The sequence below is a fragment of the Eleutherodactylus coqui genome, chromosome 4 (assembly GCF_035609145.1).
Source record: "Eleutherodactylus coqui strain aEleCoq1 chromosome 4, aEleCoq1.hap1, whole genome shotgun sequence".
Lineage (NCBI taxonomy): Eukaryota > Metazoa > Chordata > Amphibia > Anura > Eleutherodactylidae > Eleutherodactylus > Eleutherodactylus coqui.
The window spans coordinates 286,267,835-286,295,362 of record NC_089840.1 but is presented as its reverse complement, the minus strand read 5'-3'; the positions used below and the strand labels follow the sequence as shown (position 1 = coordinate 286,295,362).

The following is a 27,528-nucleotide window of genomic DNA, read 5'->3' as shown; positions in this document are numbered from 1 at the left end:
TCTGTAGTGAATGTGCGCGGCTCCCCGTGTGGCAGAGGACGGCTGTTACTTCTCAGCCGCTCTCACACATCGGTCACCAATATTCCCTTCTCTCTCTCTCTGTAGTGAATGTGCGCGGCTCCCCGTGCGGCAGAGAACGGCTGTTACTTCTCAGCCACTCTCACACATCGGTCACCAATATTCCCTTCTCTCTCTCTCTGTAGTGAATGTGCACGGCTCCCCGTGTGGCAGAGGACGGCTGTTACTTCTCAGCTGCTCTCACACATCGGTCACCAATATTCCCTTCTCTCTCTGTAGTGAATGTCCGCGGCTCCCCGTGCGGCAGAGGACGGCTGTTACTTCTCCGTTGCTCTCACACATTGGTCACCAATATTCCCTTCTCTCTCTGTAGTGAATGTGCGCGGCTCCCCATGTGGCAGACGACGGCTGTTACTTCTCAGCTGCTCTCACATATCGGTCACCAATATTCCCTTCTCTCTCTGTAGTGAATGTGTGCGGCTCCCCGTGCGGCAGAGGACGGCTGTTACTTCTCAGCTGTTCTCACATATCGGTCACCAATATTCCCTTCTCTCTCTGTAGTGAATGTGTGCGGCTCCCTGTGTGGCAGAGGACGGCTGTTACTTCTCAGCCGCTCTCACACATTGGTCACCAATATTCCCTTCTCTCTCTGTAGTGAATGTGTGCGACTACCCATTAGTGACCCTTCACAGTAATATCCCTTCTTTATCTATTCCTGGACCACCATGAAGACTTCTTATATCCACAACTCGCCCCCGCACGCTCTTCCCATCCTGCTGCTGCCCCCAATCAGTCTTGGTGGTGTTTGGTACTGCATTTATGTTTCATTCACTGCAATAGACCTGAGCCACAATCCCAGACACAACCCGCGGGCGGCGCGGCTCTGTTATTGGAGGGAAGCTGCCATGTTTCTCTAAACCTGGCCAATCCCAATAAAGACGCAGCCACGCAGGGCGGATTATCCACAGGGGGTTTTCTACTGATTGTACTACAAAGTCTGTGACTAATCATGACTAATCTGCGGCAGAATCCACATGTGTTATATGCGGCATCTATACAGACAGTTGGTGTCGTACCTTGACTTCCCTTTATTGTTGAAGCTCCAAGATGATCCGTATTTATTAAAGGGGTGGTCTCGCGAAACCAAGTGGGGTTATACACTTCCGTATGGCCATATTAATGCACTTTGTAATGTACATTGTGCATTAAATATGAGCCATACAGAAGTTATTCACTTACCTGCTCCGTTGCTAGCGTCCTCGTCTCCATGGTTCCGTCTAAATTCGCTGGCAGCTTGCTTTTTTAGACGCGCTTGCGCAGTCCGGTCTTCTCCATTCAGCACGAGCCGCTTCAGTGTGCTCCCCGCTACAGCTCTTCTGCGCATGCGCAGACGAGCTGTCACTGCTCGGGAGCGCGCTGAAGCGGCCATTCTGCACCATCCTCTGTTAGAGGAAGGTGCAGAAACTGGAGCTGCCCAGCGGAGAAGACCAGCCCAGCCCAGCCGCCCCGAGAAGCCTCCCAGGTAAGTGATGGGTCGGGGGGGGCTGCCGCTGCGCCGGGGGAGCTGTCGCTGCGATGGGGGGGGGCTGTCGCTAGGGGGGGGGGGGGCTGTCGCTGCGCCGGGGGAGCTGTCGCTGCGATGGGGGGGGGCTGTCGCTAGGGGGGGGGGGGCTGTCGCTGCGCCGGGGGAGCTGTCGCTGCGATGGGGGGGGGCTGTCGCTAGGGGGGGGGGGGCTGTCGCTGCGCCGGGGGAGCTAGCGCTAGGCCGGGGGGGCTGTCGCTAGGCCTGGGGGGCTGCCGCTGCGCCGGGGGAGCTAGCGCTAGGCCGGGGGGGCTGTCGCTGCGATGGGGGGGGCTGTCGCTGCGCCGGGGGAGCTAGCGCTAGGCCGGGGGGGCTGTCGCTAGGCCGAGGGGGGGCTGCCGCTGCGCCGGGGGAGCTAGCGCTAGGCCGGGGGGGCTGTCGCTGCGATGGGGGGGGCTGTCGCTGCGCCGGGGGAGCTAGCGCTAGGCCGGGGGGGCTGTCGCTAGGCCGGGGGGGCTGTCGCTAGGCCGGGGGGGCTGTCGCTGCGCCGGGGGAGCTAGCGCTAGGCCGGGGGGGGGCTGTCGCTAGGCCGGGGGGGCTGTCGCTAGGCCGGGGGAGCTAGCGCTAGGCCGGGGGGGCTGTCGCTGCGCCGGGGGAGCTAGCGCTAGGCCGGGGGGGCTGTCGCTGCGATGGGGGGGGGCTGTCGCTGCGCCGGGGGAGCTAGCGCTGGGGAGCCGGGGGCTAGCGCCGGTTACCTGCTGTCTGGTCGGCGGCTGCGGGGCGTCTGGTCGGCGGCTGCGATGCGTCCGGTTGCCATGGAGACACAGCTGGCGGCGTCTCGGGAGCGCGCACGTCGGGCTGCAGCGAGCGACGGGGAAAGAGCCGGCGGCCATCTTGAGGAAACTTTTATAACTTGCTGAAACGCTGGAACGGTAAGTACGAACCAGCTAGAAATGTCATTTACAGGGGGGCTTAGTAATGTGTGTTTAATGGGGGGGACTGGGCAAAAAAAAAAATTAACTGCTTCCTCGAGACATCTCCTTTAACTCTTGTAATGCCAGGTGAGAGGACTTGGGAAGTCGCTGTCTGACCTCTAGATTTACTGCTTTATACTGACATCACCGTTGTGGCCCCTGATCTGCTATAGAGGAGATGTGACATGCTGTGGCCCCCAACATGGAGGAATGGCCCTGACAAACTATTCACCTCCTGATCCAACCTGCATAAAGAGAGAACAGAAGGCCTACACTTTATTACCTCCAGTAATTGTATTATTCCAGGGGGTTTTGTATGATGTTACATTGTCTCGTCTTCTTCCCATTCAGGATCCTTGGCTGATATCTTCTATATCAGATAATTATCCTGATTGACCCGACAAGGATGGAGAGGAACCGGGACAAGATGGCGGAGAGTATATTCACCCTCACCCTAGAGATACTCTTCCAGCTTACAGGAGAGGTGAGAGATTCTGGGGATGACGTCACGTTCCATCATTCTTATCTCTGTCAGTCTCTGTTCACATCTACGGGAGAGGATTTACTGTAGATACATGAAGGACAGAAAAACGTAACCCGTTGTGCTGTTTTTCACGTAAGACAACGGACCCCTAATATAAGACAGTTTTGTTCTTCTGCTTCTATGATGGAGTGGAACAAAGGAATTGATGAACACAAATGTCAACAGAAACTGGAAGGGTTTCTCCAGGAAGAATACTGCTGATGACCTATCATATAGGTCATCAATAGTTGATCGTCTGGGGTTCATCGCTTGGGACCCCGACCGATCAGCTGAGCGACCCATTCTGTTAGCACCACAAATGCACAGAGGTCAGAGCAGAGGTCTCTGCACCGATCTCTGTGCGTTTGTAACTGCAGACACAGCTAAGCTTATCGTTCTGAGCGACCGATCCCAGCTGATCAACTATTGATGACCTATCCTGAGATGTGTTTTTCAATAAAACTATTTATTGTGCCATATAATATACTGAAAAACATAGAAAAATTCTTAGTGGAGTGAAATGGAAAAAAAGCTCAAATCCGCCATCTTTGGGGGGGGGGGGGTCTTGCTTCTTTGGTGTACACACTGTAGCAAAAATGAGATGATACCTTCATTATATGGGTCTGTCCAATTACTATGATACCAAGTTTATATGTGTTTTTCGTTGTTTTTTTTTACTGTACTACTTTTTTTTCTCCAAAGATATATATATTTTTTTTTATTATTTTCTGCCGGCATCTTTTGACAGCCATAACTATTTTATTATTTTTACATCGAAATAGTTGTGCGAGGGTCTGTATTTGCTGGACGACTTATAGTTTCCATTGGTTTCATGTTGAAGTACATACGACTTTTTGATCGATTTTTTTTTTTTTTTTTAAATACAATTTTTTCTTGGTGATGTGGTGACCAAAAAAGTGCATTGTTTATTTTTATGTGCACCGTGTGTATTAAATAATGCCTTACTTTGGTAGATCAGTCTTTTATGGACACAACAATACAAAATATGTTTTTATTTTGATTTTTTTTTAAATTAAAATTCTGGCAAAAGTGTCGTTTCGTAAACTTTTATTACCTTTTATTTATTTTTTTGGGAATTAGTAAACTATTTAAAACTATTATTACCTTTTATTTAGTCCCCATAGGGGACATGAACTTGCGATGGTTTGATCACTCCTGCAGTATGATGCAATGCCATCTGGCCAATCACCCTCCATGCAAACCCCGAACCTCCAGGACACAAATGGATGCCTGTAGCGTTAAGGGGTTAAAGGATATGTTCACCTTTGCATTCCATTTTTTTCTTTAATCAATGTGTTTTTGGAAATGATTGTTTCTGATTGTTTAGTTTTGATGCTTGTATTATGTTCCAAGCCATTGCAAAATCCATGAGAGTAAACTGATGGCTGCTTCTGAGCCGCTCCGCTAGCGTCCCTCAATGAGTAATTGCCCATTTACACGTAACGATTATCTAACCGATAATCCTGCAGTGTGAATGCAAAAAAGCGCTCACTATTTGGTAATTTGTTGTTACTGCTGACTTTTAGTCAGCATAAAAACTATTGCTGGTTTGCTGCCTTTTTTGTTCTGTGTGAATGCCCAACCAAGCGCTCCGAACCCTTCTAAGTGTAGCGATGAGCGAGAAGCAAGCAAGAACCCAGCGATCCAGCGGCAAAGTCTGTCTGTCTAAACGCTCTGTACGAGTGCTGTTGACCTTAGCAGTGATGTCAGTGCTCGTGCGGTCATTTAGTGCACAGTCATTTGATCTAGAAATAAGCATATAAGTGTAGTTGATTACAATGCCATCTGTTCCACCACCAGCAATGTATCCCCACCCCCACTAAATTGTAAACCAAGAGGTAGCATTTTGTAATATTGAGTGAGCATGGCTAAACAGCCTCTGAAAGAGAAGAAGGGAGGGGAGCTGAGTATGTGATCCTTCACGAGAAACCAGCTGATCAGTGCTGAGAACATCCCCAGCCAGAAATCTCAAGGCAGGACTAAAGGCAATGAAAGTATAACGTTTTCTAAATGCATCAGAATGAAAACTCAAAGCAAAACACAGATAATTGCATTATTTCTTTCTGCAGAAACTTATTAAGCTATTTGTGTATTGATTTTCCATCCAAAAAAGGTTTCCATAGGCTTTAATAACACATGGATATAATTGGGGATGTGAAGATCTCTGGAAATTGGTAAAGACAAACGTGAACAGAATGTCTGTAGTGATATTTATAGATGTATCTCCCCATAAACAGGATTACGCGATAGTGAAGAAGACTTCTAGTGATGGCTGTAAGGCCCCGGTGTCTGATGGATGGGGAAGACCCCTGAGCCCAATCACAGGACCACCTCGCCCCCTGATACTGGAGGAGATCAATGAGCAGAAGATCCTAGAACTCACCAACAAGATGATTGAGCTGCTGACTGGAGAGGTGACGCTGCTGGGAATGCTGGGACATTATACAGTAACGCTATGGTGGTATAACGTGTCTGGGTGATGATGGTATCATTGTGTTGTCAGGTTCCTATAAGGTGTCAGGACGTCACTGTCTATTTCTCCATGGAGGAGTGGGAGTATTTAGAAGGACACCAGGATCTGTACAAGCACGCCATGATGGAGGACCACCAGCCCCTCCCATCACCAGGTAATAGACAGGACTACATCCACACGGCCTTTATTATTTGTATGTAGAGAATGAATTCAGTGGCTGTCTGTGTTTTCTCCAGGTAGATCCAGTAAGCGAACAGCAGCGGAGAGATGTGCCCGGCCTCTTCTTCCACAGGATGATCAGGTAGATGGAGAGAAGGTCTCATGAAATCTCCCCTCTGGTCTGTGGGACGGCTGGGAAGGTCTTGTGTTTAGTCTTATTATATGATTGATACTTGTGTAATGAGAAAGCTGGAGATGGCAGGATTACAGCCGACCGCAGACATTAGATCTCCGCATCTTATCACTATTTTCTGGTTCTGGAGACTTCTGGTTGGAATAAAGAAGCAACAAGTTGGAGTTATACAGGAGAACTGCAGCTATTTGGCCCAGATCACTACTGCTGTCATGTCATTCCGGCTCGTCATACTAATTAATGACCTTTTCTGGCCATATAAAACCTTCCACACGACTTCTCCAACTGTGTGATGACTTTTACATTATTTATTTCACAGCTGGTGAAACTGGAGGAAGATCCGATCCCTATTGATGCTACAGAGACACATGTGAGGTGGTATCAGCCGTGTAAGGAGGAGATTACTACAGATGACCCCGCAGGTGAGACTACATGTGGAGAAGAGTCTGTGTTGTTGGGGTTTTCAGCTCTATATTCCCTTATAGAGCCATAGTACATATGGAGTCGGCCCGCTCATGGAGTCAGCTTCTGTCAGTTTGGTCATTAGTCTGCTGAAGGTTATTGTGTGCAGCTCTGGTGGTGCTCCTCCTGTTCATCTTTGCATAAAGGGTCTGTTACATCTGTTGGGCGTACCTTGCCTACATACTGGACTTACGGGCAGGCATAACATTGGGACTGACAAACAACCAAAACACGCACCTTACATACCCGCACACATTACCAGATGGAATAGCTGTCACATGTATGAGGTATTGGTTCAAGAACTTGCCAAGTCACTTATGCCCACTTCAAGGATCTTCGTTGACTCTCAGGTCCTTACTCTAATTAGACAACTACCCACAGGAAATATGCCTGCAAGTAGGCATATTTCGCAATTATCGCAATTATCCTGATAAGGACGACACCGCACTAGATCCTGAAGACCTAACTCGCCCAGAGATGGCTAAACGATCCATGGCAGGACAAGACACAGTTAAACCACTAGGGACAGCATGCAACACAGAACACGACAGTTTATACCTAATGTCTGGCCACTTGCTCAGACCCACAGAACACATCACTGTTCACACACCTATACACTAAAAATGCCTGTTCACAACTGATGTCTAACCACCTGCACCGACACTGAACATGACACTGTTCACACCTACATACACAACACATAACAGGGATGCAAAAAAAAAGCACCCTAGAGTAAGGGGGCTGATATATATGTGCAGCAGACCAGTGGAGATTGGCTGGCTGGAGAACACCACACCCCTCCAGTTCAATCATGTCACACCTGTGGAAATGTGCTCCTGGAAACCCATAGTACTACAGGTCCCAGAAGCACAATCTAATAGTATCATATGCCGATCCTAATCCTGTGGCTAACAGATCACTATGTTCCTGCACTCTGCAGCGGGTACAGATCAGTCATCATTATAGTTTTCTATTAATCCTGGATCACATGGTGATAATTATATTATTTCCTCTAGTATTTTAGTCCGGCCGCAGGCGCCGTGTAAGAAGTCATCTCCAGGCTGCATTTAGCTTCTCCTCACATCGCGTCTGCTCCCGGCTGAGACCCCATGTACTATAAAGAAAGGAGCAGTATTGTACAAAGTATTCCATGTCTCTCCTTTTTGTACTTTTCTGGGTTGTTGTAGGTTACGTCCGCCCTGGGCAACATCATTTATTAGTCACTCCATCCTCCATTAGTGCCTTTGCACGTGCAGAGTTACCATCAGGGCGCGTTCACACTCTGTATTACGCGTGTGAAATGGAATGAATAGAACCCATTGATTTGAATGGGTTTATTCACATGTGGCTTTTTATATGTATTTCTGTATGTGAACATGCTGCGTATCCAGCCGTGTGAATGAGCCCGTATCGTGTTTCCAATCCTCTGTTGCTGAGAAACCAGAGTTACTGGGCATGCTCAATAGGAAGTTACACACATCTTCGTTCTAATATCGATCAACAGAGTTAGTGAATGGCTACAAACATATGTGTGCCCACTGATAATGGCGGTGCCGGCCTTCTAGAAGCATCTTTATTCCCTGGTCAGCAGCACATGATCAGCAGACTGTAGTTGCAGCGCAGTTCAGGGCAGTTTACAGCAGGGGGCGTCAGCAGCTCTTATCCACGGCTCGTACAACTCCTGCGCTCTGTAACCTTACAAGCTGTATGAGCCGCGGATAAGAGCAGCAGCTGACAGCGCCCCCTGGAGGTAGGAAATTACCGTCACCGCAGGAGGAAATCAGTGCAGAACACGTCCTACAATGTGGAAGTACTCGGCTTCACTGGAGATGAAAAATGTAGAAGAGTTTATTGGCTAAAATGATTGGTACTTAAGGATGGTTGTCAGATTAGGTGCTCCACAAAGTATTGTGCCTACTATTAAATCATTTCAATAATTGAATATTGAATATAGAAATGTAATAAAATATAATTGTGATATTCAAAAATATTAAAATCTGTTTTATTGATGGCAGATGATGACACCAGGAGCTCAGAGGGACAGCTGATATCAATGCATTGTAAAGCGGAAGAACATGGTATCAAACAAGATACACATGAAGAGCCTGCCACTATCCCAAATATACCCTCAGGCCTTCACAGCAAAGATCTGTCATCTGATCCTTCTAAACAGGTTCCATCGTATGATTCATCACAGACTGATAAGCAACATAGAATTTATGGAAGAGAGGTTGAACATAAAGGAGTTGACACAGGGAAGAAGTCATATTCATGTCCAGAATGTGGGAAATCTTTTACACAAAAATCAAATCTTGTTATACATCAGAGAATTCACACAGGAGAAAAGCCATATTCGTGCTCTGAATGTGGGCAATCTTTTACATTTAAATCAGATCTTATTAGACATGGGCGAAACCATACAGGAGAAAGGCCATATTCATGTTCTGAATGTGGGAAATCTTTTACAAATAAAACATATCTTGTGATACATCAGAAAATTCACACAGGGGAAAAGTTATTTTCATGTTCAGAATGTGGGAAATGTTTTACCCAGAAATCACATCTTGTTGCACATCAGAGAACTCACACTGGGGAGAAACCATATTTATGTTCAGAATGCGGGAAAGCTTTTAATAAAAAAGCAGTTCTTGTTGCACATCATAGAATTCACATAGGAGTGAAGCCATTTTCATGTGCAGATTGTGGGAAATGTTTTTTCTCCAAAGCAGATCTTGTTCAACACCAGAGAATTCACACTGGGGAGAAACCATATTCATGTTCAGAATGTGGGAAATGTTTTAACTCCAAAACGGTTCTTGTTAGACATCAGAGAACTCACACAGGGGAGAAGCCATTCTTATGTGCAGATTGTGGGAAATGTTTTAACTCCAAATCAAATCTTGTTAGACATCAGAGAACTCACACAGGGGAGAAACCATTTTCATGTGCAGTTTGTGGGAAATGTTTTATCTCTAAAGCAGATCTTGTTAGACATCAAATAATTCACACGGGGGAGAAGCCATTTTTATGTACAGATTGTGGGAAATGTTTTAATTCCAAAGCACATCTTGTTCAACATCAGAGAATCCACATTGGGGAAAAACCATATTCATGTTCAGAGAGCAGGAAAGGTTTTAATTCTAAATCACATCTTGTGGGACATCAGAAAATTCACAAAAGAGAGAAACCATAGTAATATGTTGTATTTGACAAATGTTTCACCCACAAAATCGCATTTTCTCAAATAACTCATCCGGGAAGAAGCCATCTTCTTTTTATTTTTATTTTTGCTATTCTTTTTAATTGATAAATAGTACCATAACAATCCCACATTCCTTCCTTCCCAGCACTCGAACTGGCAGACATAGTCTTCAAGTGCCATATTTGGTCCCAGGGCAAATAGGGAGGCGGGACTTTACATGTTATCCCACTGAGGAGAGCGAACAGAACTATTTCATCCCTTCTGTTGTCAGCCCTCCATCTTAGAAGAAAAGAAGGCACGTTTAGGCATTTTCGAATGTGGACAGCCTACCACAGGGTTCTGCCTTCTTTTGTCCAGAACACTCCTTTCCTTATTAAAGGCTGGTGAGTGACAGGGAAAGTGGGGACATTGCCAGAACCGTGAAGCTTGATATCCGGCCTCAAACTTTTTGGGCCCACAATCAATACAGGTCCCCCAATCATTGAGAGGTATAATGGGTAAGTATAGTCTTCCCAAGGGTAAATAATTCCTTTTCAACATAGTAAATTACCAACAGCTCCTTTCACAGCTGTCTGGGTTCTTTCTGTGGGCTTCTCTGGTGCTTGTTGTGCTCTTGGTCTGCTGCGCCTACCTCTGAGGCTCCGTTGATTTCCTCTATCTCACTGGGCTGGTGTATTCAGTGATATGGGTTTCATCTCCACGCTGCTGTTTTACTTTTCAGGAGGCAATGCGTGCCTCTATGGGCTCTCCGCATCCTGCCTGGTGGTGTGAACGATGCACGGACAGTTCCTTCTATTGGCTGAGCAAACACTTCGGTGTCCCCTCCTATACTTCCAGATGAGGGCTGTGTTTCTCCCACCTGCCTTTGGTGTATCATCGCAAGGGTTTTGGCGGCCGGTGGTGCATGTGGGGGAGGGAAACTCTTACTAGTGTGGTGTTCATTAAATTTAGTCCTGGCTTTAGGCCTAGCATGGCCTCTCCCATGGGGTGTAGCTTGTACACGTCGGGATGAGCAATATCTACCCCTACCCCCATTAGCTGCTAGTGTGCAGATTTTTTATTTGCATTCCAGAAGCCCGTCAACACTCTCTCTTTCTTATGCTGGAAGTTCCCTGTCAGCATTGATGTTTGGAAGTCGCTGCATGCTGACACATGTGGTTCTACACAGGAGAAGCTAGATAGCTGGGACACGCACTGGAGACAACCATTCTATTGGCTCCATGTAACAGCTCCGGTTGGGTAAGCTCTGTCTGATGGCCGGCTCCCCGCTTGCTACTCTTCCATCACTAGCTGGGCTTTCTGTCTGGCGCCACGTCTGACACCAGAATGGAGGATTCAAGAGACAGAGGTCAGCCAGAACCACGTGTTGTGTGTTCTTAACCAAATTTGCATGTGGACATTTGGATCCGATTTGTCTTAACTGTATTCTGTCGTGCAGACTGCTGTAGATCCTTCTACTGACACCTCTCCTATTCAGTCCTCTCTATTTGCAGAGCTGGAGTGGGCACATTCCCAGTCATGGGCAGTTTCAGACTTTACCTGGTCATCCACTCTGATTCTCGACAGGCTGGACAGACTGTATCTGATGACAGCACCTCTTTTTCTTGCAGGTCTTCCTGCGGGGCAGACCACATAAGAGGCTTAGGTCTTGCCGCTCTAAGTTATCATCGGAGTCCTGGCTTCTTCCTCTCATTCAGCGCCTCCTAGCATGCATCACGAAATTTTCCATATACACAGAAGTCGCTCAGAGGGCGAATTATCTGAGTCTTTCTCTGACTGATATGGTTCAAAAAGTATTTTACTCAGCTGCATCATCCATAAAAATGCATACAAAATGGACATTGGATTGTAATAAAAAAAACTGACAACATTGACCATTTCTGCTTTGCTTTACATTTACTTAATGTCTTATGTAGTAATTTTAATAAAATCTCCAGCTCATGTCTCTCCAAGAGATCCATCAGTCTGAAGAAAGTTAGAGGAGGAGAAAGAGATGAGAAATAAACATGGAGAAAAGGAAAGGAAGGTGGAGGTAGAGTACTCATATGAGGGGGAGGGGGGAAGGGTAGAGGGAATGGGGAGTAGAATTCACCTGTCCATCTTAGGGCTAATGCCCACGGACGGATTTCTGCTGCGTTTTCCTCGGCAGAATTCCATAGCTATTAGGTTCTATTGAACCTAATAGCTTTCCGCCTGCCAGTGCTCACATGCAAAGTTATGCCGTGGATCTAAACCGTGGGCAAAAAATTGTGGCATGTTCTATTTTACTGTGGATTTCTATAGCGGGAGATCTCCATTAATTTGGCATTAATGGAGACTGCAGAATTCCGCAATCACTCGCAGTCAATATCGCATTTTTAAACGTGGTACTCCCATGGTGTAAATTCGCAGGCATATCAAGCAATGCTCCTGGGCATGAGCCCTAAGTCAGAGATCTAAATTAATCACAAAGTCTTGCCTTAGTCTATGCTTTATAAGTTACTGGCATTGTATACCATGTAAAGGTGTGATAGCCCATCCACAAGTCAGGCATTCAGGGAAGAGCGAAACTGTAACCACACTGCCCAAGTGGCATAAAATTTAGTAAACTTTAGCTAATCTTTAGCACATAACTCTTCCATGTATGTTAGGTTGTCTAATGACTCTAGCCACATCAGCCTCAAGGGAGAATGATAGATCTCCATTTCCTGGGGATAATATGCCTCATGGCCAGAAGTAAAAATCTCAGAAGAGAGCTCTTTATTCGGGACAATGAGCCCGAAATGACTGACAACAAAGCAATTACAGGTGTCAGGTTGATTGGACTTTTGCATATTGACTTGTACAATTCAGCCACCTCCTGCCAGAGAGGTTGCATTAATGAGCAGGACCACCATAAGTGGATTAATGTCCCTCACTACCAGAGGTATCTCAAACACAGTTTTGGATGCTGGGGTTAAAGTTTTGTCAATCCAACCGGTGTCTTGTATCACCATGCCAGAATTTTATAATTAAGCTCCTGCATCCTGCTTGATATATTCATTTTATGAGTCAGAACGTACACTGTTCTCCACAACTTCCCTGAGGGGGAACTGCTTAGGTCCCACTCCCAGTCTCACTCAAGTCTTTCTCCCTCCTTTGTTTCTGTCTCTAGAAGTCTTCTGTATAGTGTAGAGATTTTCAAAGGTTAATCTGACATCAATAAACACAAACTCTGGAAAGCAGTCACAGACCTCCCCAGCTGCCTTAGACTGCCAAAAGACCTCACATAGTGGCAGAATTGTAGGTATTGGTACCACGCTCTGGTTGGTGAGTCCTCTTTACTGAAAATTTCTCACAATGATTTCATCCTAGATTCTATCAACAAATTCTGAACCCCGGGGAACCTGATTCACACAGTTGTCAGGGAAGTACCCCGTAGGAAGGCCTGGATTTCTCACCAGCGGAGTTAGGAGCCCCGGTCTGGATCTAAGCCCTGATTTGGTATCAGGGGCAGCCCACGCTCACATAAGATTGTCCAGGAAAGTGGACATTCCCAGGTTCCTGTGTCTCTGTGCCCAGCAACCAGACACACCCGAGTCCTCCAAACGGGGCCACGTCTTGTTCAGCCTCTACTCACTGTTTGTGTGTTCTACCATGGAATAGGTCTAGTATGCATTTTGTCTGAGAGGCCTTGTAATATAGTGAGAAATTTAGTACTCCCATTCCTTCCCACTCTTTAGGGCTAGTGAGGGCTCTCCAGTTCTGCCTCGGCCTATGGTTTCCCCAAATGAACTTCATTATGGACTTCCTAATCCTGGATAAAAACTCCCCTGATAATTTATAGACACCATCTGGAAGATATATAAAAGCTTTGCCAGGGAGTTCAATTTAACTCTGTTTACCCTCCCGAATCAAGACAGCAGCAGGACCCTCCATCTGTGCATGTACGCCTTGAGGGCCATCAGTAGGGATCTATAGTTTTTTTTTCAAAAAGGTTGTCAATATCTGCTGTAATCATGGTCCCCAAATATTTAATCTCGTCCTTCCTCCAGACAAAAGAGAAGGCTGACTGTAGCGATTCCACTACCACTTTTGACAGTGTCACATTAAGTATTTCAGATTTATTTAAATTTAGACAGTTTCCCAAAAGTCTCAAATTCTCTAAGATACAGGCGGTGCTATTCTGGGATTGGTGACATATATCGAAAGGTTGTCTGTGTACAAGGCGACCTTGTGCTCCGTTCGTCCAGTCTCAACCCGCATATATTGGTGTTTGCTCTCAGCACATTTGCCAGCATTTCCATTACTAATATGTATAGAAAAGCAGACAGGATACAACCCCGCCTATTGCCATTGTTGATCCTTATCAGACCTGACAATTGTCCATTTATGTGTGCTCAAGCAGTCAGGCCATGGTAGAGGGCCATGAGCCAGCAGAGAAATCTGGGACTTATGCCAATTATCTTCAGAGTCGCCTAGAGGAACCCCCAGTCCACCCTATCAAACGTCTTTCCTGTATCAAACGCCTTCCCTGTGTCCACCGACAAAAGATACAGAAGGTCTCCCAATTGACGAGCCTTTTCCACGAGCGTAGGCGGTTTTACGTGCTCCCACCGGTAGCTTAAAAACACGTGAACGGGCACACAAATCTAACATTTGTGCACCCGTTCAGACGACATGAGCCGCAGCGTATATGCGCCGAGGCCGCAATGCCATTTTCTTTTTTTTGGTGTGAACGTCACAGTTTTCGCCCTATGCGGTTTTTCCTCTCCCATATTCATCATCTTCTGTCATTTCTACAGCAAGGCCTGGATATAGGCTTAGGTCTGTGTTCCCTGAAGGGTCCGATATCCGTAATATCTGTTCTGTTCCAGTGCCCATTGGCCTCGAAGTCAGCTATCTGTACTTTTGTGTAAAGGGTTGTTCATGCCCTTCCTCCATACTGTTCTTCCATACCACCTTGTGACCTGAATCTGGTGCTGAACGCACTTCAGTCCCATCCTTTTGAATTATTAAATGAGGTTCTAGTATGTCTTCTGACCTTCAAGGTGGTCTACCTGGTAGCAGTCATCTCTATCTGCAGGGATTTTGAGCTGGTGGCCTTAATAGCCACATGTAGAATCCAACCTGCCCGTGCACATGAGGCCTTATAGTTATTTTTCCGTAGATCATTTGCAGTGTTTTCCTGTTATACCTACTTGGCTGCTCCTTCTGCTTGCATATGAACCGATTAGATGGTGCCTGCAGAGCGAGGATCCAACACTTATATCTGCCTCCAAGTAGCAGTAGCTTACCCACGGTTAAAGCCATGTCCCCAATGAACGAGATGAGAAAGCGTGTTTACTAGAGATGAGCGAACACCAAAATGTTCGGGTGTTCGTTATTCGGAACGAACTTCCCGTGATGCTCGAGGGTTCGTTTCGAACAACGAACCCCATTGAAGTCAATGGGCGACCAGAACATTTTTGTATTTCGCCGATGCTCGCTAAGGTTTTCATGTGTGAAAATCTGGGCAATTCAGGAAAGTGATGGGAATGACACAGTGACGGATAGGGCAGGCGAGGGGCTACATGTTGGGCTGCATCTCAAGTTCACAGGTCCCACTATTAAGCCACAATAGCGGCAAGAGTGGGCCCCCCCCCCCCCAACAACTTTTACTTCTGAAAAGCCCTCATTAGCATGGCATACCTTTGCTAAGCACCACACTACCTCCAACAAAGCACAATCACCGCCTGCATGACACTCCACTGCCACTTCTCCTGTGTTACATGCTGCCCAACCGCACCCCCTCCCCCCCACAGCGCACACCAAACTGTCCCTGCGCAGCCTTCAGCTGCCCTCATGCCACACCACCCTCATGTCTATTTAGAAGTGCGTCTGCCACGACGAGGGACCGCAGGCACACACTGCACAGGGTTGGCACGGCTAGGTAGCGACCCTCTTTAATAGGGGCGGGGCGATAGCCCACAATGCTGTACAGAAGCAATGAGAAATATAATCCTGTGCCACCGCCATCAGGAGCTGCACACGTGGGCATAGCAATGGGGAACCTATGTGCCACACACTATTCATTCTGTCAAGGTGTCTGCATGCCCCAGTCAGACTGGTTATATGCACCTTAACAGTAACCGCGTTGGTGGTAATGTGGTGGTGACTGCGGACCTAGTACCACGGTTGTATTTTGTTGGTTTTCGGAATGTGGCCAGGATTAAGTGGGCCGTGGCGGGGGGATGGTGGGGGGGCTCTCTTGTAGTGTCGGTAAAGGTGAAATTCTTGGACTGCCACCAGACGAACCAATGCAAAGGCATTTGCCAACAATGTTTTCCCTGTTGGAGGAGGAGGGGGATGTTTTTGAGGCACTACGTGTCCTCTCCACGTGTCCGTGGTTATATGCACCTTAACAGTAACCGCGTTGGTGGTAATGTGGTGGTGACTGCGGACCTAGTACCACGGTTGTATTTTGTTGGTTTTCGGAATGTGGCCAGGATTAAGTGGGCCGTGGCGGGGGGATGGTGGGGGGGCTCTCTTGTAGTGTCGGTAAAGGTGAAATTCTTGGACTGCCACCAGACGAACCAATGCAAAGGCATTTGCCAACAATGTTTTCCCTGTTGGAGGAGGAGGGGGATGTTTTTGAGGCACTACGTGTCCTCTCCACGTGTCCGTTCCATGTAAGCAATAGTAGCACTCAAGACAGGCCCCAGTAACAATTCTGAAGCAGCAGTATAGCGGGAGCGCAGTCTTCGTTCCATGTAAGCAATAGTAGCACTCAAGACAGGCCCCAGTAACAATTCTGAAGCAGCAGTATAGCGGGAGCGCAGTCTTAGTTCCATTTCAGTAGCCTTAGTATAGCCAAGGCACAAGTGACATTTATGTAGCTAAAGTGTAGGCCAACCCCACACACCTTTCTGTACCATGAGTGCAGGCGAAGAACATAGAAATTACTATGATTACACTGTAGGTGAGGGCCCCAAAAAATTGGTGTACCAACAGTACTAATGTACCTCAGTAAAAATTGGCCATGCCCAACCAAGATGGCAGGTGAATCGCTTTGGTTAATGTGGCTTAAGTGGTAACTAGGCCTGGAGGCAGCCCAGTGTAACGAAAAATTGGTTCAAGTTAAAGTTCCAACGCTTTTAAGCTAATTGAAACTTATAAAAATTGTTCTGAAAAATTATTTGAGTGAGCCTTGTGGCCCTAAGAAAAATTGCCCGTTCAGCGTGATTACGTGAGGTTTCAGGAGGAGGAGCAGGAGGAGGAGGAGGAGGAATATTAGACACAGATTGATGAAGCAGAAATGTCCCCGTTTTGGATGGTGAGAGAGAACGTAGCTTCCATCCGCGGGTGCAGCCTACGTATTGCTTACGTATCGCTGCTGTCCGCTGGTGGAGAACAGAAGTCTGGGGAAATCCAGCCTTTGTTCATCTTGATGAGTGTTAGCCTGTCGGCACTGTCGGTTGACAAGCGGCTACGCTTATCTGTGATGATTCCCCCAGCCGCACTAAACACCCTTTCCGACAAGACGCTAGCCGCAGGACAAGCAAGCACCTCAAGGGCATACAGGGCTAGTTCAGGCCACGTGTCCAGCTTCGACACCCAGTAGTTGTAGGGGGCAGAGGCGTCACCAAGGATGGTCGTGCGATCCGCTACGTACTCCCTCACCATCCTTTTACAATGCTCCCGCCGACTCAGCCGTGACTGGGGAGCGGTGACACAGTCTTGGTGGGGAGCCATAAAGCTGGCCAGGCCCTTAAAGACTGTTGCACTGCCTGGGATGTACATGCTGCTCGATCTACGCACATCCCCTGCAACATGGCCCTCGGAACTGCGCCTTCTGCCACTAGCGCTGTCGGCTGGGAATTTTACCATCAGCTTGTCCGCAAGGGTCCTGTGGTATAGCAACACTCTCGAACCCCTTTCCTCTTCGGGAATCAGAGTGGGCAGGTTCTCCTTATACCGTGGATCGAGCAGTGTGTACACCCAGTAATCCGTCGTGGCCAGAATGCGTGCAACGCGAGGGTCACGAGAAAGGCATCCTAACATGAAGTCAGCCATGTGTGCCAGGGTACCAGTACGCAACACATGGCTGTCCTCACTAGGAAGATCACTTTCAGGATCCTCCTCCTCCTCCTCCTCCTCCTCCTCAGGCCATACACGCTGAAAGGATGACAGGCAATCAGCCGGTGTACCGTCAGCAGCGGCCCAAGCTGTCTCTTCCCCCTCATCCTCCTCATGCTCCTCCTCCTCCTCCTGTACGCGCTGAGAAATAGACAGGAGGGTGCCCTGACTATCCAGCGGCATACTGTCTTCCCCCGCCCCCGTTTCCGAGCGCAAAGCAGCTGCCTTTATGGTTTGCAGGGAATTTCTCAAGATGCATAGCAGAGGAATGGTGACGCTAATGATTGTAGCATCGCCGCTCACCACCTGGGTAGACTCCTCAAAATTACCAAGGACATGGCAGATGTCTGCCAACCAGGCCCACTCTTCTGAAAGGAATTGAGGAGGCTGACTCCCACTGCGCCGCCCATGTTGGAGTTGGTATTCGACTATAGCTCTACGTTGTTCATAGAGCCTGGCCAACATGTGGAGCGTAGAGTTCCACCGTGTGGGCACGTCGCACAGCAGTCGGTGCACTGGCAGCTTAAAGTGATGTTGCAGGGTGCGCAGGGTGGCAGCGTCCGTGTGGGACTTGCGGAAATGTGCGCAGAGCCGGCGCGCCTTTACGAGCAGGTCTGACAAGCGTGGGTAGCTTTTCAGAAAGCGCTGAACCACCAAATTAAAGACGTGGGCCAGGCATGGCACGTGCGTGAGGCTGCCAAGCTGCAGAGCCGCCACCAGGTTACGCCCGTTGTCACACACGACCATGCCCGGTTGGAGGCTCAGCGGCGCAAGCCAGCGGTCGGTCTGCTCTGTCAGACCCTGCAGCAGTTCGTGGGCCGTGTGCCTCTTATCGCCTAAGCTGAGTAGTTTCAGCACGGCCTGCTGACGCTTGCCCACCGCTGTGCTGCCACACCGCGCGACACCGACTGCTGGCGACATGCTGCTGCTAACACATCTTGATTGCGAGACAGAGGAGGAGGAGGAGGAGGAGGGTGCTTTAGTGGAGGAAGCATACACCTCCGCAGATACCAGCACCGAGCTGGGGCCCGCAATTCTGGGGGTGGGTAGGACGTGAGCGGTCCCAGGCTCTGACTCTGTCCCAGCCTCCACTAAATTCACCCAATGTGCCGTCAGGGAGATGTAGTGGCCCTGCCCGCCTGTGCTTGTCCACGTGTCCGTAGTTAAGTGGACCGTGGCAGTAACCGCGTTGGTGAGGGCGCGTACAATGTTGCGGGAGACGTGGTCGTGCAGGGCTGGGACGGCACATCGGGAAAAGTAGTGGCGACTGGGAACTGAGTAGCGCGGGGCCGCCGCCTCCATGATACTTTTGAAGGACTCCGTTTCCACAACCCTATACGGCAGCATCTCAAGGCTGATGAATTTTGCGATGCGGACGGTTAACGTTTGAGCGTGCGGGTGCGTGGCGGCGTACTTGCGCTTGCGCTCCAACAGTTGCGCTAGCAACGGCTGGACTGTGCGGTGCGAGACATTGGTGGATGGGGCCGAGGACAGCGGAGGTGAGGGTGTGGGTGCAGGCCATGAGACGGTCGTGCCTGTGTCCTGAGAGGGGGGTTGCATCTCAGTGGCAGGTTGGGGCACAGGGGGAGAGGCAGGGGTGCAAACCGGAGGCGGTGAACGGCCTTCGTCCCACCTTGTGGGGTGCTTGGCCATCATATGCCTGCGCATGGTGGTGGTGGTGAGGCTGTTGGTGTTGGCTCCCCGGCTGAGCTTTGCGCAACAAAGGTTGCACACCACTGTTCGTCGGTCGTCAGGCGTCTCTGTGAAAAACTGCCAGACCTTAGAGCACCTCGGCCTCTGCAGGGTGGCATGGCGCGAGGGGGCGCTTTGGGAAACACTTGGTGGATTATTCGGTCTGGCCCTGCCTCTACCCCTGGCCCTGGCCACCGCACTGCCTCTTGCAACCTGCCCTGCTGATGCCCTTGACTCCCCCTCTGAAGACCTGTCCTCCTGAGTAAGCGTTGCACACCAGGTGGGGTCAGTCACCTCATCGTCCTGCTGCTCTTCCTCCGAATCCTCTGTGCGCTGCTCCCTCGTACTTACTGCCCTTACTACTACCTCACTGCAAGACAACTGTGTATGATCGTCATCGTCCTCCTCACCCACAGAAAGTTGTTGAGACAGTTGGCGGAAGTCCCCAGCCTCATCCCCCGGACCCCGGGAACTTTCGAATGGTTGGGCATCAGTGACTATAAACTCCTCTGGTGGGAGAGGAACCGCTGCTGCCCAATCTGAGCAGGGGCCCGAGAACAGTTCCTGGGAGTGTTCCCGCTCCTGAGCAGGTGTCATTGTAGTGGAGTGAGGAGGCTGGGAGGAAGGAGGAGCAGCAGACAGAGGATTCGGATTTGCAGCAGTGGACGGCGTAGAACTGCGGGTAGACGATAGGTTGCTCGAAGCACTTTCTGCCATCCAGGACAGGACCTGCTCACACTGCTCATTTTCTAATAACCGTCTCCCGCGTGGACCCATTAATTGGGCGATGAATGTGGGGACGCCAGAAACGTGCCTCTCTCCTAATCGCGCAGCAGTCGGCTGCGACACACCAGGATCAGGAGCTCGGGCTGTGCCCACACCCTGACTTGGCCCTCCTCGTCCTCGGCCGCGTCCACGTCCTCTAGGCCTACCCCTACCCCTCAGCATGCTGTATTACCAGTGATTTGATTTAACAGGCAGGAAATAAATTGGCGCAAGACTGCAGGCCAAATATAATTTTTGCCCTTCTGGGAAAACGAAAGGCCCCACTGCCTCTAGTGAATGAATAATCTAAGTTTAATAACTGTGCTGTGTCCCTGCTTATGTGTCACAGAACGTGAGGGTAGCAGAGTTATTATAACTCTGGCAGAGCAGGTATTTTTTTTCCCCAATTAAGGAAAGCAAATGGCGAAGCCAGCAGTAAAGCGTAGCTGGGTGCGTATGATTTAGCAATGTTTTTCACGCAGCTCACACGTGTCCACAGGCGTTAGGACGGACAGAGGCTGGACAAATAGATTTGTTTTCAGTTTTTTCCCACCAAAAGGCAGCACTGCGTATATTCTATGAATAATAACTGTGTTGTGGCCCTGCCTATACAATTCTTTCCCTGCAGTATCAATGGAGGGTGGAATGCTCTGCAGAGGCGATTTTGAGAAGCCCAAAAAAAATGCAGCACAGCTAACAGCAGCCTGGACAGTACTGCACACGGATAAATATGGCCCTAGAAAGGACCGTTGAGGTTCTTGAAGGCTACACTCACTCCTAACACTCTCCCTGCCTATGCAGCACTTCTGTCCCTAATGCCAGGTGCAACGCTCTGCAGAGCCGATTTTGAGAAAAAAAAAAATGCCACTGCTAACAGCAGCCAACACACAGCTATCAGTGGCCCTAATAAGGACCTTTGGGGGGTCTTGAAGCCTACACTAACTACCAATTCTTTCCCTACAGCAGCTCCGGTATAAACAGCACTGTCCCTCATCTAACTCACACCGCATCTGAGGCGAGCCGCGGGAGGGGCCGACTTTTATATTAGGCGAACACCTGATCTCGCCAGCCACTCACAGCAGGGGGGTGGTATAGGTCTTAAACGTTGCAGGGGGAAGTTGTAATGCCTTCCCTGTCTTTCAATTGGCCAGAAAAGCGCGCTAACGTCTCAGGGAAGGAAGTGAAAGTAACCAGAACACCGCATGGTGTTCGTTACGAATAACGAACATCCCGAACACCCTAATATTCGCACGAATATCAAGCTCGGACGAACGCGTTCGCTCATCTCTAGTGTTTACATTGAAAACCAAAATCTTATTTTTCTTATTAAAAATAAGTCATGTAAAAAAAATAAAAATTGCCATTTTTGACTAAAACACGATTTACTATCGGAAAATGCAAAAAACCTTCCTACAAAAATTGGTATTGCCATACTCCTAACAACCTGTAGTATAAAGTAGTTATGCTATTTATTCTGAATGGTGCTCAAGGTGAAAAGAATAATTATATACAATACAAAGAGATTTGCAGATTTTGATAATCCCGCCTTGCAAAAAATGGAATAAAAAGAGATATAAAAGTTGTATGCACCCCAGAATTGTACAAATGAAATTGTCAACTGATTCTGCAAAAAAACTCAACCTGCCCTCGCCCGGCTCCATAGACCGCATTATAAAAAAATTATAGCTCTGAGTTTGGGAGCGCAAAATAATAATGCCGAGGAAAAATTCTTTTATTGTGCAATATTTAAAGATAACACTACATAAACTTGGTATCACTGTAATCACACTGACCCTTAGAATAAAGCTAACATGTCCTTTATACCGTACGGTGTATGTAATAAGGACAAAACCAGTACAACAAGGACAGAATCACTGTTTTTCCTATTCATTCTTTCCTGCCAAAACCCTAATGTACTCTGTACAGCCTATGTACGCCCCCATAGTATAAAATGATATATCCCAAACAAAACCACTTCTAATACACCTAGATGAATATGGGTGTAGCTTCCGAAAAGGAGTCCCTCATGGTGGAGGTTCTACTGTTCTGCCCCCCCCCCCCCCCCCTGAGGCCCTGTAGATGCAAAATGGCATACAAAGATGATTCCATCAACATCTGCCCGTCTATCCTTCCCAGTCCTGCTATGCATCCAAACAGCAATTTATGTCCACATATGAGACGTTTCTGTACACAGGAGAAAATGGCTAGCAAATTTGGTGATGCTTTTCTCAAATAGCCCTCCTGCAAAAATCATAAAATTTGAGCCAAATCTACATGTTTGTGAAAAACAATTGTGATTGTTCTCAGTAAAAGAAATCAGTTAATCTTGTAGATATGATACCTATTATGATGACTAACAAAAATACATGATGATACAGCAAGCTTTGGGTTTTTTCTTATCGACCCTTCATCAGGCTGATGAAACTGGTTTGAATGGGATACAATTATAACATACAAATGCAGAGGGGAGGGGGGACACCCTTCTTCATCTAAATAAATGTTCACACACAAAAATTTGAGACTTAAAATAACACCAGACAATCTGAGCAGAGATAAATAATTAATCAGTCCACTGAGCTCAGGAATGTGACAGTTTTATGATGTCTGTTCTCTACTTTATAAACTGCACATAGAAGGAGATGGAAACATTACCTCTGCAGCACTACCAATTGGATGGCAACATTCTTACAATCAACTTCTGAAGTTTTTTTAAAAAGAACAAAAAGCAAACAATTACTGGGAAGAGGACACCCGTCTTGACCACCTTCAGACCTTTCATATTCTCCACTTATGCAAGAAACCCGGACTGAGGTTCACTCCATTCTTGAGGGTATCAAGCATGGCCATAAACTTATACTCCCAAATTCTTCTGTGACGCAGTGATTTGAAGTTGCCCTTCAGTATGATAACAATTGAAAAACAATTGCAAGTTTAGATTTTCATGGCCCAATGTTAGCAACTACCACTGAATACCTGTGGGGTCAAAACACTCACTACACCCCTTATTGAATTGCTTGAGGTGTCTAGTTTCCAAAATAGGAGTCACTTTTTAAGTTGTCAACTCTCCTGGGTGCTTCAGGGGCTTGCAAATGCAACTTATCCTGAAAACGATTGCAGAAAGAGTCTCCCATGTGCTCAAACAGCAGTTTACACTTAGGAATGTCTACACTTGGGAGAAATTGGGCAACAAATCGTGGGGTGATTGTTCTCCTCCAGCCTAAGGGAAAAGTTAAACGTTTGGAGCCAAATCAGTGTTTTGTTAAAAAAAAAATGTAATAACTCCTTTTCAACGCCCGATTCTAAAACCCCTGTGAAGTCAAAACACACAATATACCCCTTAAGGGTTTTTTGACACTGAGCAGAACTGGGGCGGATATTCCACTGCAGAAAATCTACATCAAAAACCACATTACAATCTACATCACTGGTGGGAATGTTGACGTATATTTGCAGCAGACATCACCCCTCAATTGAAAGGGTGAAACTTGCTGCAGATCTGCATGAAAAGTAGTGTCAAAATCTACACCCAATTATTCAGATTTTGGTGCCGATACGGCCTAATATATGCAGGGGAAAGTATGCTGCAAATTTTGGTGTGGATCCACATCAAAATTTGCTGTGTGTTATTGTATTCCAAAGGGGTTTTCTGGGACTACACCTCCTCAGGATAGATCATCAATAGTTGTTCAGCAAAGTCTGTTGTTCATGATCCCCACTGATCAGCTGACTGAAGAGGCCATGATGCTCTTTAAATGTGGGAAATCTTTTAGATATAAATCAGATCTTGTTAAACATCAGCGAACTCACACAGGTGAAAACCCATATTCATGTTCTGAATGTGGGAAATCTTTTACATATAAAACAGTTCTTGTTAGACATTACAGAATTCACACAGGGGAGAAGCCATTTTCATGTTCAGAACGTGGGAAAAGTTTTATTGAAAAATCACATCTTGATAAACATCAGAGAATTCACACTAGGGAGAAGCCATTTTCATGTGCAGAATGTGGGAAATCGTTTAATTCTAAATCAAATCTTGTTAAACATCAAAGAACTCACACAGGGGAGAAGCCATTTTCATGTCTAAAATGTGGAAAATGCTTTGCACAAAAATCACATCTAGTTGAAAATCAGAGAATTCACACAAGGATGAAACCATAGCAATATTTTGAATTTGAAAAATGTTTCACCCACAAAATCACATTTTTTTTAAACATCAAATAACTCATCAGGGAAAAATCAATTTTCTGTTATATTTTGCTGTTCTTTTTAATAATAAATAGTACAACAACACAAAATCCAGCATTCCTTACTTTCCAGCACTTGTACTGACAGGCACGGTTCCTCCACATTTTGGAGCTGCTAGCATTGAGCTTAGCTCCAGTCCCAGTGATTTAAGCTTTTAGATACTGAATCTATAGGGTTTGGTGAGGTATTGAGTTCCTTCCTTCACTCCATTGATACCCCCATGAGGAAATTCTCGTGTGGCGAAGGTTGCTCTGGCAGCCAGAGGCAAAATAATAACCTCTGGGTCTGCCATGTTCAGTGGCCTAGCATACTCAGCTTTTTCACTGGCAGTAATAAACCTTACTATAGTGCAGTGTTTAATCTAACTGATTGCATCTTCAAGTTCTTTTGTGTGACAAATAAATGTGGAAAAAAACTGTTACTCATCCATATCATGGGGAGACACAGCTGAAAACCATGGATATATCTACTGCCACTTGGAGGTGGACACTATATCAAGAGAAAAAGTATTGGCTCCTTCCACTATATTTTCACTGCAGGCACTAAGATAATCAGTTTTTGTTTTGTGTCCATAGATGGCTGACCTCTTCCTCGTCAGTTATTCAAGTGCCATATTTGGACCCAGGGCATACAGGAGGCAGGACTTTCCTTGTTACCCTGCTGAGGAGGGCGAACAGAATTTTTTCATCACCCCTGTTGTCTGTCCTCAAAAAGTTGGCATGATCAGATATTCTTGAACATGGCCCAACAAACATAGGGTCCCTCTTTCTTTTGTCTGGAACACATCCTCCCTCATTAAAGGCTGACAAGTGATTGGAAGGAGACACTGACAGAACTGTGGAGCTTGCTGTCTGGCACCAGACTTTTTGGGGCCACAATTAAAGCAGGTTCCCCAATGATTGAGAGGTATGGAGGGTAAGTATAGTCTTCCTAAGGGTAAGTATTTCCCTCCCTCACAGTGATTCCCAACCTGATAGCAACAGCCTGCTCCTTGGTGGGGGTATCTGTTACAGTAGTAAAAGATACCATGCGGATATCAGATCGGTCTCTGACTTCACCTACAGCATCACTCTTCTTTAGACGCCCCAGGAGTTCTCACAAAACCTTTCTCCTACATGAGGATTTTGATGACATCTTAGTCAGGGAATGGAATGCTCCAGACAATCGCCTCATTACACCTACGGTAAGTGTTTAGATGTTATGTATCCCTTTCTGGAAGATCTTGTGAGGAAATAGTCGGTTCCTCCAGTACTGGATCTACCTGTGTTCCATTTGGCAAAACATAACACTCTTCCTCTGGTGGGTGCTGCATCGCTCCAGGATGCACGTGACAGGAAGTTTGAGGCTTTAGCTAAAACCTCCTGAAGTCTTTTGGATGATATGCCTGAAATGGAATCGTCTGCGTGTCAATTTGATGGCATCCACGATTAACTGAAAGCTATTGACCTTCGTATAGCCAGGTCTCTGGATCTGCTGGCACATGCGGTAGACGGTCTTGTAATTCCGTGGACGGGCTTCTAGTTCGTGTATATCTTTCCTCTTTTCCCACTAATCCCATGTTTTCTCAGGAAGATTAAGGCTAAAGGGTCTACTGATAATAGATTGGTCCCGCCGAGGGTTGTACGCAAATCTCATCGACTTGCTAGTCGATGCTCCGTGGTGCCTCTCTCTTTGAGAAGATCTTCTCTTACAGGGACCCAACTTCCATCCAAGTTTCTCCATGCTTCATTTAACAGAGTTGCATTAGAAACTACAGTCTTAAAAAGAGAATCGTTCAAACTATATTATAGTTGGGAAAACTTTCTTCCTCTTGTGTTTATCATCATGTTTGAAGAGTTTCTTACTTTAGTGCGACTGTCACAATTTTTACCCTATGCATTTTTCCTTCTCCCATTTTCTGTCCTTTCTACAGGAAGACCTAAATATGGGCTTGAGTCCGAGTTCCCTGAAGGTTCAAGTATCCATGTTATCCATAGAGTTGCCCATTCTGTTCCTTCTTATCGCTTTCCCATACTGCCTTGGGACCTGAATCTGTTGCTGGACATTCTTTTGAACCATTAAGTGAGATTCCAGTATATCTTCTAACCTCCAAGGTGGCCAACCAGGTAGCAGTCTCCTCTATTGCAGGGTTTTGGAATTGATGGCCTTGTCAGCCAAGCCCCCATTCACTGTTTTTTATCAGGATAAGGTAGTTCTGCATCCAGTTTCCTCCTTCTTGCGTAAGGTGGTATCAGCGTTCCATCTCAATAAGGATATCGTCCTGACTACCTTCTGTCCTAACACAGTTCATCCAAAAGAGCCTTGAGGATCTATCTTAAACAGCTTCTTTCAGATGCGCTGACTACCTGTTCATAATTCCATCAGCCCGAGAAGGGGTCTTGTGACCTCTAAAATTGTTGTTTCTTGCTGGATACAGGCCACTGTGTGCAAGGACTATTGTGCCAGAAGCAGGGTGCCTCCATTCCAAGTTACAGTGCATTCCATTTGGCCAGTTGGAGGATCATGGGTGGTTTGTAACAGGGCCTCAGCTTTGCAGGTGTGTAAGGCCATGGAGTGGTCTTCTTTGCACACTTTTGCAATGTTCTACTGGTTGCATACATTTGCATCCATAGAGGTTTCTCTTGGTCAGAGAGTTTTGCAGATGGCCATGGACTGTCATGATATTTCTTACCACATCCCCAGGGACTGATCTTGAACATCCCTTGATCAAAACTGTGTCCCCCAATGATATGGACAAGAAAATATGATTTTTGTTCCTACCGTAAAATCTCTTTCTCGTCTCACTTATTGGGGGACACAGTACCCACCCGGTATGGGTCTTTTTTAATTTATTGCATTTTTTTTCTTAGTCAGTTTTTCTCCTTTGTTGCTTCCTAAGTTAGAGTTATTTTTCCGTAGATCATTGATGGTGTTTTTCTGTTATACCTACTTTGCTGCTTCCTCTCCTTGCATAAGAACGGATTAGATTGGTGCCTGCAGGAAAAATATTACTAGTGGGAGAAGCCAACACTTTTACTGTTAATTTAGTATCTGCCTCCTAGTGGCAGTAGCTATACTGATAGTCAAAGCTGTGTTCCCCAATGAACGAGATGAGAAAAAGATTTTACGGTAAGAACAACAATCTTATTTCTCCTATTAAAAATAAAAATCATGTTGAAAAAAATAAAAATTGCCTCATTTCGAATAAAACACTATTTACT

General features: G+C 46.9%; 2 protein-coding genes across 2 annotated transcripts in view; both read left to right on the top strand.

Moving 5' to 3' along the window:
- The window catches only part of LOC136624520 (zinc finger protein 271-like), a 46,511-nt gene extending 35,104 nt beyond the window's left edge, over positions 1-11,407 (top strand). Inside the window, exons 8-9 of the mRNA XM_066598504.1 lie at positions 6,311-6,327; positions 8,589-11,407. Coding sequence (XP_066454601.1) covers positions 6,311-6,327; positions 8,589-9,538 — 967 coding nt within the window. The 3' untranslated portion in view covers positions 9,539-11,407. The remainder of the gene's footprint in view (positions 1-6,310; positions 6,328-8,588) is intronic.
- A 12,378-nt stretch (positions 11,408-23,785) lies between these two features.
- LOC136626745 (gastrula zinc finger protein XlCGF8.2DB-like) lies at positions 23,786-24,241 on the top strand. Its single transcript, XM_066601750.1, has one exon. The coding sequence runs from the start codon at positions 23,786-23,788 to the stop codon at positions 24,239-24,241; it is 456 nt and encodes a 151-aa protein (XP_066457847.1).
- The last annotated feature ends 3,287 nt before the right edge of the window (positions 24,242-27,528 follow it).

What these genes read in the sequence shown, in the direction of transcription:
- LOC136626745 (XM_066601750.1), top strand. Translation starts at nt 23,786, where the DNA reads ATGATCCCCACTGATCAGCTGACTGAAGAGGCCATGATGCTCTTTAAA.